The sequence below is a fragment of the Sceloporus undulatus genome, chromosome 3 (assembly GCF_019175285.1).
Source record: "Sceloporus undulatus isolate JIND9_A2432 ecotype Alabama chromosome 3, SceUnd_v1.1, whole genome shotgun sequence".
Taxonomy (NCBI): domain Eukaryota; kingdom Metazoa; phylum Chordata; class Lepidosauria; order Squamata; family Phrynosomatidae; genus Sceloporus; species Sceloporus undulatus.
The window spans coordinates 146,723,020-146,733,607 of NC_056524.1; the positions used below are offsets into that span (position 1 = coordinate 146,723,020).

Consider the following 10,588-nt stretch of genomic DNA (forward strand, 5'->3'; position numbering starts at 1 on the left):
GCAAAGCTGGGGTCCTCCTTTTTCCCCCTGCAAGCCATGGGCCTGGAAATGCTGGGGTTAAAGGCAATGCTGGGGTTAAAAGCAAAGCTGGGGTCCTCCTTTTTCCCCCTGCAAGCCATGGGCCTGGAAATGCTGGGGTTAAAGGCAAGGCTGGGGTCCTCCTTTTTTTACCTGGAAGCCATGGGTCTGGAAATGCTGGGGTTAAAGGCAAGGCTGGTGTCTTCTTTTTTTTCTGCAAGCCTTGAGTCTGGAAATGTTGATGCAAAGAAGTGTGTGTGTGTGTGTGGGTATGTATGCACCCAGACTTGTTTCCCCATGCTGATACTGTGACCCTTTAGAGAGGTTCAGAGAAGGAGATGTAGAGCGGGAAGTGGTGCTTTGTTTCCCCCTTTAGATCTTTTGTAACATGCCCTCGACTTATCCACGCGTCATATCAAATTCCATGATTTTGGCCTCAAAAACTGCCCTCGACTTATACATGAGGTCGACTTATACATGAGTATATATGGTATTTTAAAATCCTTTAAACCACTAAAAAAATGACATGAACCCATAAGCCTGCATTGTATAAGCTTACAGCACTGGCCCATATCATTTGCTTTGATGGACAATGCTACTTCAGCTTCCCAGCTTTTACTTGAAATTCTTATAATTTATGATGCTGAAGATTAAAGCTGGAAGACTAACATGAAAGGTTATGGCTCCTTCTCATTACAGAATTAAAATTTAAGAATAAAACTAACAAAAAGATCCCCTTTACCACAACTAATATAAGAACATTTTTTCATTCTGAATAAATTAATACTTATGCTTATTTTCAAAAGCAAGTGTGGGCTCTGGTACTAACACCAGTACCCTATGGTATGTCATTTAGTTACCAAATGTTAGACACAAAAGTACATGAATCCTGTGTTATACACATATAATATTTTTACAAGTTCCACAGTAATTCCAAGGTAACAAGAGAATTCTGAATCACTACTAGTGGTTCTCATGCAATGACCTACTACACTGAATGATTATTTTAAAATAATATAACATGAGATTCTCAATCACAGATCTATGTGCATCCTTTACAAGAATCATATGAAAATATATTCATATGAAAAATCTACCTAACATAGAGATTGAATTGCACACTACAATACCAATCTATTACTATACTACTGAGCTAAGAGATATGTTAGGTAGAGAGGAAGACGACATGCAAATGCAGTATTTTGTTCTGAACTGATTGTGGAGGAAATCACAGACACCCACTTGGGAGTACCCAATTTATAAAGGCTACAACTTAATGACATGAAATGTACATATAGGCAATAAACCACACACATGACAAGAGCTTTCTTCTAATAATAATAATAAATAATAAATGTTATTTATATACCGCTTTTCCAAAAGATCAAAGCGGTTTACACAGAATTAAAACCAGTTACAAACACATCATAAAAATAGATAAAAACCAGTAACACAATATACACTATACAAATCTACAACATTCATTCAATAGGGTGAGGCAGAGAGTCGATGGGATCAAAATACACAACTTCATTTTCCAGAGGGGAAGGCTTGACAGAAGAGGAAGGTTTTAAGCCTCTTTTTAAATGTTTCCAGGGGGTGATAAGGCGGAGCTCCTCGGGAAGACTGTTCCAGATTTGTGAGGCCGCTACTGAGAAGGCCATCTGGGATGTAGTAACATATTTAGAAGGTGGGATTTCCAGCAAGTTCTTCTCGGTTGTTCTGAGTGTGCAGAGCGGATTATATGGGGAGATGTCCCTCAAGTAACTCGGGCCCAAGCCATGTAGGGCTTTATAGGTGATAACCAACACCTTGTATTGTGCTCGGAAGCGAATAGGCAGCCAGTGCAGATCTTTCAGAATAGGTGTTATATGGTCAAACCTGGAAACACCAGTGACCAATCTGGCTGCCATATTCTGTACTAGCTGAAGCTTCCGGGCTTGGTACAAGGGTTGCCCCATGTAGAAAGCATTACAGAAATCTAAGGGAGAGGTTACCAGAGCATGTACCACAGTTTCAAGGTCCCTTTGGCCCAGGTACGGTCACAGTTGGCATATCAACCGAAGTTGATAGCAAGCACTTCTGACTGTCACATCCACTTGAGATGTCAACTGTAGAGACGAGTCCAGAAGTACTGCTAAACTGCAAACTTCATCCTTCAGGGGAAGGGTGACCCCATTCAGGACAAGTGGGTAAATCTCCTTCCTCGGGCCTGGGGAACCTATCACAAGTACTTTCGTTTTCTCTGGATTCAGACTGAGTTTGTTTTCCCTCATCCAGCCCATTACCGACTCCAGGCAGGCAGTCAGAAGAGAGACCCCATCCTTAGTCACTGAATCAGTTGGGGACACAGAGAAACATATTTGGGTGTCATCAGCGTACTGATAACACCACGCCCCGTGTCTCCGGATGATCTCTCCCAGCAGTTTCATATAAATGTTAAACAAGGTGGGGGACAAAATAGCTCCCTGAGGGACACCAGATGTGAGTTCTCTCTTAGAGGAGCAAGTGTCCCCCAACTGCACCATCTGGAATCTGCCTGAGAGGTAGGAACGGAACCACTGGAGCGCAGTGCCCCCAATACCCAACTCCCTCAGGCGTTCCAGAAGGATACCATGGTTGATGGTATTGAAAGCCGCTGAGATGTCCAAGAGCACCTGTGGCCCTCCATATTGTGTCTAGATGTTTTTGGACACAAAATTTTATCACTTCTATCTCTAGTTAAGCTGGCTAGGACACATGGGAAGCCCAACATCATCTGGGAAACCAGTGGGTTTCCCATCCATTTTAAAAAATCACAATACATCTCATCAACAAAGTGGTTTTCCCATTGCATTTTCTTTTTTCTTCTTTTTTGCCTTTGTCTGTTAAAGGTGCTAGAACAGTCTTCACAAAACTGATGCCTTCCAGATGTGTTAGGTTACAACTTCCATTATTGCCTATGCAGTCTGGAAATGACAGGATGTGCCAGTTGCATCACTGGGGGGAGGGGGGATGCAGGGGGAGTGGACCGCACCAGGTGATACTCCAGAAGGGGTTGACTCCCCAGAAGAGGGGGTGACACACAGTCGGTCCCCTGCCAACCCCCCAAGGGCCTTGGGTGCCCTGTCCTGGCCACTGTGAGGCCTTGGGCAATGCATCTGGGCCGCAAGGCCTTGAGTGCCCTGTCCAGCCACTGCAAGGCCTTGAGTGCTGCATCCGGGCCACCACGAGGCTCTGGGGCAGGCATGCCAGAAGTCCTGCCCCCCAGAAGCCCCACCCCCTGCACCGGGTGTCACCAAGTTGGGTGATGCCACTGGGATGTGCAATCAATCTAGAGGGCACTAAGTTGAGGAAACCTGTGCTAGCAAAACCCTTCAAAGACTCCTCTTATGCACTGTACAAACAATTCAGAATTACAACACCATCTTGATTTGAATGTCTCTCTCTACTTACATTTCTGATTCAAATCTTTTAGATTTCGACTTATGTTTATAGCAATATCTTTCATTTCAAGGTACTTCAAACTAGTCAACTTGTTCATATTTTCCAACAGCTTGTAATCTTCACTTGTGGCTTGAAGAGAGCAGGAGAAAACACACAAAAATGTTATTTCTTTTAAAAATGTAATTACTTATATATTAAAATTACGCAATTTTAATCTTACCTTTAAGTGAAGTACCCCCAAATACTCATTATTCTTTCATGTCGACTATTAGTTCAAATGTTTCAAATGTGGAATTTGAACCACTGGTCTTAAAAATTAGCTTTAACAGAGGTCTTTCATTACCATGTAGGCATGTTGGGTGGATGCCAAAGGAAAAAAAAAATGTAATTGGACAGTTTTCTAGCCATGTTGTCATCACATGAAGCAGCCCATCAAAAGTGAATAGGGATAAAACATGTTGAGAAACTGCACGCTTTGTGTGACCTAGTGATATTATTGGGAAAATGCACATAAGACATACAGCTGACCTGGTTATGAGATGGCCTAGTTTGAGGGAAAGAGTCATAATGATATTTTGACTGCACTACTTCCAACAATTACTTGGAATTAAAGTCCCAGAGAACACAATGGGATTTACTTCTGAGAAAACATGCACAGGGTTAGGTTGTGTGTGTAAAACTTAATGTTAACTTACCAGTCAATTCTCCTGTCAGGTAAATGGCCATTTTGCTAAACATATCCTTACAAAGTTCATTGATATCTGCCTCGGCTGGTTCTGTAGCTTCTTCTGCTGTTTCAACAGCAGGATCCTCTATTAAGATTTAAAAATATAGAAGAAAATATAAAAAATTACACATTGGCTGTTTTACCTATATCCACATTTAACTGTAAGGTACAGATTAATGCAGGAACTTAACTTAATCATATGTAATACAGAATCATTGAGTTGGAAGAGACCTCAAGAGCCATCAAGTCTTTAAAAATCAATGTCTATACAATTCTACTTAAAAGTAATGGGATTCAATTATGCATTGAGAATTAGGAGATCTTTTAGTTGCATATGTGTAGGAAGAACCGTAAACTATTTGAAATGGGAAATGCAATCATGGAATTTAAAAAGTAAAATACTGTAGTAAAATAATTCTGCTCATAACATTTATAGCCAATATGCCATATCCAAAGGTGGATAACTTCATTTTATTTGTGATTACTGTTGGCTGCCCAATAAAAGGACACAAAAAATAATGCCAGAATGCCAGAAATCAAGCAACTCATGTTCAGAGAAATCTGAACACAGCAACACAGGAAGCCTAAGATAGAGAAGATTAAAAAGTATCCATCTTAAAATTTTAAAAAATCCAATGAATTAAAAAAAATATTGATTTTTAACCACCTTGAAACAAAGGACAATAATTTAGAATAACTTAGGGGTGAAACAGATGGCCATGAAGGAGCAGCCAGAACTGCTCTGGCTGTGATTGGCCTGGGACTGCACGGTCCACTCTCGAAGCAGGCCGATGGCATGGTCCCAGAGCCAATTGCCAGCAGGAGTGGTTTTTCTTGGCTCCTTTCTCTCATGGCTTCGGGCTTCCTTTGGCAGCCCCAGAGCAGATTTTTGGCCACTCTAGGGGTATGCATAATCTGAATACCATGCTCCCAAAGTGGCCAGAAGCTGCTTCTTTTGCCTCATCTGCTTCAAGACTTAATTTCCCAAGTAGCTTCTTATTATTAAGTACAGTGCACCTGTATGCAAGCTTATACTGAAAGCTGCATGACGGAAAAGGAAATACTGCCCGTGCCACGCCACACTGCGTGCATGAGCCTCATTGTTTTCAATGGGGCTCGAGCATACACAGAATTTGCCTTACATGGGGATTGGGTGGGGGTGGGAGTCCGGAATGGATCCCCTGCATAAGACACAGGTGCAATGTATTATTTCAGCAATGCTGCCAGTACAAGTCAAGGTGTAAATGTTTGAAAAAATAAAGGCTCTATCTATTATTACACAGTCTGGTATCTTTGTAAAACAGAAGGAATACAATTTTTAGTTCTGATGGAAATATATACAGGATCTTGGAACCAAACCCCAGCGTATAACAAGGATCCACTGTACAGTTAAAGACTAGAGGGAAGGAATGCTTGAAACTGCATAACGTATAACAGGAACATGGAATGTGAGAAGCATGAATCATGGAATGTTAGACATTATAACAAAAGAAATGGAGCATATAAACATTGCAATACTGAAGAGCCCTCCCTCCAATCCATCTGCCTTGGTCCAGGCCTCAGAGGGAGAGAAGAACCACTAGACCTCACCCCCTTTCCCTCCATCATTCCCTTCTCCTTTTGTTTCGTGTCTTTTAGATTGTAAGCCTGAGGGCAGGGAACTGTCTGATTAAAAATAATAATTGTAAGCCGCCCTGAGAGCTATTAGAGCTGAAGGGCGGGATATAAATACCTAAATAAATAAATAAATACTTGGCATGAGCAAGATAAAGTAGACAGGAACTGGACATTTTGTGTCAAATAATTGTGTAGTGTTTTACTCAAGAAATGAAAATCTAAGAAGACATGGATGACGTTAATAGTGAGAAGAGATGTACTAATAGCTGTCAATGAATTATAATACAAAGTCTAACCGAATAATAAGAATAAAACATCAGGGAAATCCCATCAGTATAACCATAATCTAAGTTTATTCTCCAACTAGAGGTTGAAGAACAAGAAATTCATAGATTCTATGCTTGTGTCCAGCAGGAAATTGAGCACATACTGAAATAAGACATGTTGATAATCATAAGCAATCAGAACTCAAAAGTGGCAAACAAGAGTTAAACCAAAAATTGCTGGAGAATTTGGCATACAATCAGGAAATGAAGCAGAAAAGCAACTAATTAAAATGTTGTTAATTACTCAATACAGTCATTTAATCACAAACACAGTCTTCAGGTGACCAAAGAAACACCTGTATACACAGATGTCACCTGATGGTTTATAAGGAAATCAAATAAATTTAGTAATTAGAAACAGCAGATGGAGACGCTCCATTGTCTCTTCAAAAACAAGACCGGAAGCAGATTGCAGCACAGACTATAAACTGCTAATATCAAACATCTGAGTAAAACTAAGGAACACAAAATCAATCATCGTGATGAAACACAACCTGAAGAACATCCATGTAGAATTTATAGACAATATAAAAAAAATACATTTGTACTATTAAGTCTAATTGACCAGGACCCAGAAGAACTCTAGACTGAAGCCAGGGACATTATAAGGGAGGAATGCAAAAATATATTATCTGTAGCCAAAAGTAAAGAAAAGCCTCATTGGATGACAGACGAAACTCTTCAATTACATGAAGCAAAAGGTGGCAGATATAGGATCAGAATCCTGGTCGCAGCTGTTTAAAGCCTTGTGAGCAGAGACAAAGAGAACTGCTATAAAAATCATGGAGACCCAGAGAAGATGACAACAAAAAAGACAGAACAAGAAATTTCTTCCACAAGATCTGAGAAATCAAATAGCAATTTAAAGCAAAAGTGGGGACGCTATATGATTATCAGGGAAACACACTGCATGATCAAGAAGAAATAAAAAAGACAATGAAAACAATACACTGAGGAACTATACAAAAGCTGAAAGGCTGACAGATTCATTCAAGGAAGAATAATTTGAAGATGAACTCACAGTAAGAAAGTAAAATAGAAGCTGCACTCAAAGCACTTGGGAGATATAAATCATAAGGAAAAGATGGCATAATAAAAGAGCTGTTTCAGGCTACAGAGACAGAATCTATTAAAATTCTAACTAAAATCCAACAAATATGGAACAATGGCCCACAGATTGGAAGTGCTCCATATACATTCCAATCCCTAAGGAAGGGGGTAACGGGGATTGCAGTAACCACTGGGCCTCTGCATTAATTTCCCACACAAGCCAAATGATCCTCAAAATGTTACAACAATTACTTTTATCATATATGTAGTAGAAAATGCCAGATATACAAGGTGGGTTCAGAAAAGGAAGATGCTCTGTTGCAAACATACGTTGAGTAATGGAATGCTCCAAAGAATTTGATAAGAAAATCAGCCTGCACTATACATTGTACCAAAGCTTTTGGTTCTGTAGATCATGAAAAACTATGGATTGCCACAGCATTTGATTGTCCCGATACTCGGGACAAGAGTTCATTGCCTGAATATGATATGGAGAAATAGAAATGTTTCCAATTGGTAAGGGGATCAGGCAAAGCTTCATTTTATAATCCTGTTTAAGTTTGTATACTGAACATATCGGCCTGTTACAGACAGCCAAAATAAAGCTGCTTCGAGTCACAGTGGAGGTATGGTGTTTCAATGATGCACGTGTCCTAAGAGTCCAGAAGTCACACCAAAGCCATACTCCAGCCTTAAGGAATGGAGCATGACTTTGGTGTGGCTTGGAGGAATGAACACCCAAAATTTCAAATATGCATATGACACCATTAGCAGAAAACAGGAGGGCAACCAAAATGGTGAAGGGTCTGGAAACTATGTCCTATGAGGAACAACTTAGGGAGCTGGAGATGTTTAGCTTGGAGAAGAGAAGATTAAGAGGTGACATGATAGCCGTGTTTAAATATTTGAAGGGATGTCATATTGAGGAGGGAGCAAGCTTGTTTTCTGCTGCTCCGGAGACTAGGACCCGGAGCAATGGATGCAAGTTACAAGAAAAGAGATTCCTAACAGTAAGGGCTGTTTGACAGTGGAACACACTCCCTCAGAGTGTAGTGGAGTCTCCTTCCTTGGAGGTCTTTAAGGAGAGGCTGGATGGCCATCTATCTGGGATGCTTTGATTTGGATTTCCTGGATTGCAGGGGGCTGGACTGGATGGCCCTTGTGGTCTCTTCCAACTCTATGATTCTATGGAATGACTACTGAAGAGATTCGGGGAAGAAAGTGCAAAAATAATTACCACAAATGGTTTACGTAACTTTAAAATAGATAGGGAGGACACTCAAATAATTCAAGATTTTGCATATTTTGGCCCACTTGTTAATCAGAATGGAGACTGCAGTGAAGAAATCAGGACTTGGAAACGCAGATTTAAAGGAACCCAATAAGATCCTGAAGTGTAACGATATATCATTGAATAGTAAAGTTAGGATTGTCCATGTCATTGTATTTCCAGTTTCTATGTATGGTGGCGAAAGTTGGACAGAGAAGAATGTTCATAGAAAGAAAACCAACGCATATGAGGAAGAGTTCTACAGATACCATGAAAAAGCCAAATACATGAGTCCTAGGCCAAAGCAAGCCTGAACTCTGCCTAAAAGCCAAAGTGAGTAAAGTAAGAGAACAAAGACATGACTCACTAGAAAAGACAAGGATGATTGGCAAGGTAGTAGGCAAGGCAACAGGAGAAGAAGAGGAGCATATTACAATCAGTGAAGCCAGTGCCCTAAGTCTGCAATTTGAAAATGATACTATTCGAATATTGGGGCTTTGTTTTCAGAGCAGTAAGATTATTCTATGCAGAAGATGAACTGTGAAAACAGTTATAAATGGAAATGTATACACTTGTCCCTCCATATTTGCTAGGGTCAGGGGCACAAGACCCCCGTGAATATGGAAATCCGCAAATAACAAAAACACCATGTTTTTCCCTGAGAGGACACCTCTCTAGGAATCTCTAGGTCCTCCAGCGCAACTCTGTGGTCAACGTCCAACATACACTGACCATAGAATGGCACTGGAGTAGCTACAAAGGCCTAGTAAAGTGTTCTCTCTAGGAATCTCTAGGTCTTTCAGTGCAACCTTTAGTTAAAGTTGACCATAGAGTTTCACTGGAGGACCTAGACAGTCCTAGAGAGAACATATTAATCAAATCCGTGACTAATCCAATCCGCAAATATCAAAGCCACAAATATGGAGGGATGAGCATATATGGAAATGTTCAAATTAATAACAATTCAATAACGATTTCAGGATGAATGAAAAATATACGTTAATTTTTTTTTAAAATGGAGGACATTATGAAATAAAAGCTAAAAAGCCCTCACAGGACCAAAATACACTGCAGAAATAACCCACTTTGAGACCGCTTTAACTGCCCTGCTCAGTTCTAGGGAATCCTGGGAATTGTAGATTATTGTGGCACCAGAGCTCTCTGACAGAGAAGGCTCAATGTCACAAAACTACAGTTCCCAGAATGCCCTAGCACTGAGCCAGGGCAGTTAAGGTGGTCTGGACTGGGTTATTTATTTCTGCAGTGTGTTTTGGACTACAGAGGTGTGAATCCATGCTTCTTAGTCCAGCTCAAAACATTTGGGAACTCCTCTTGGACAGAAGCCTGGAATGTAGGCGGCCCCTGCTTGGCGTCTCTCCTTCTGGATTTCCTAGGCTGCCCGCTATACTGTTATAGCCTCCTCCTCCTGTTGCATTCTGGGTCTTGTAGTCCAGTGAGGCCTAGAGCTCTCTGGCTGGGGATTCTAAGCGCCTCTCCCTCAACTACAAATCCCACAATGCAGCAGGAGGAAGCAGCCAGGGCAGTGGGAATGGAAGAGCGCGAGAAGGCTCCTCCCGGGTGCCGGAATGCGGCAGAGGAGGACCCCGAGGGCCCTCGGAAAGAGCAGGGGCCGGAGGAGCGAGCAGGAAAGGCCCCTCAGCAAAGCCCCCGTCAGTACTTTCCAGGAAAAGGGCTGTCGTTCGTTCCCAGAAGGCACCGCGGCACCTGCCTTTCAGGCACAGAAGAAGCCGGGCGGCAGGGACCCCCCCCTCCCCCCCTCTCTCTCTGTCCGCCATCTTACGCTTGGCGGGTTGTTGGCGTCCTTCCTCGGGGGCGGCCGAAGGAGCCTCCATGACACGCTGCCCCCTCAACACACACGCACGGGCGACTTCCGGGTACAGCCTCCCCATCCACCAATCACGTCCCTGGGAATTCCTGGGCCCCGCCCCCACAGGACACTGCGCATGCGGGAATTTGGTCGCTTCGTCCGAAGCGTTTTAAGAGGGGTTCCTTTTCTAGGACAGTTTCGGCTGCGTCCACACTGGACAAATAACCCGGTTTGGTCCCGCTTTAACTCTTTCTGTGGCTCAAGGCTATGGAATTCTGGGAGTTGGAGTTTGTTGTGGGGCCCAGAGCGGAGCTTTGCTCCGCTCT

At 42.1% G+C, this 10,588-nt stretch overlaps 2 protein-coding genes across 2 annotated transcripts in view; both read right to left on the bottom strand.

Moving 5' to 3' along the window:
* BLOC1S2 (biogenesis of lysosomal organelles complex 1 subunit 2) overlaps positions 1-10,364 on the bottom strand; it is a 14,999-nt gene extending 4,635 nt beyond the window's left edge. Inside the window, exons 1-3 of the mRNA XM_042457057.1 lie at positions 10,236-10,364; positions 4,140-4,256; positions 3,454-3,573 (exon numbers count right to left, since the gene is read on the bottom strand). Coding sequence (XP_042312991.1) covers positions 3,454-3,573; positions 4,140-4,256; positions 10,236-10,344 — 346 coding nt within the window. The 5' untranslated portion in view covers positions 10,345-10,364. The remainder of the gene's footprint in view (positions 1-3,453; positions 3,574-4,139; positions 4,257-10,235) is intronic.
* PKD2L1 (polycystin 2 like 1, transient receptor potential cation channel) overlaps positions 1-10,588 on the bottom strand; it is a 155,954-nt gene that overhangs the window by 64,359 nt on the left and 81,007 nt on the right. The window lies entirely within an intron of this gene.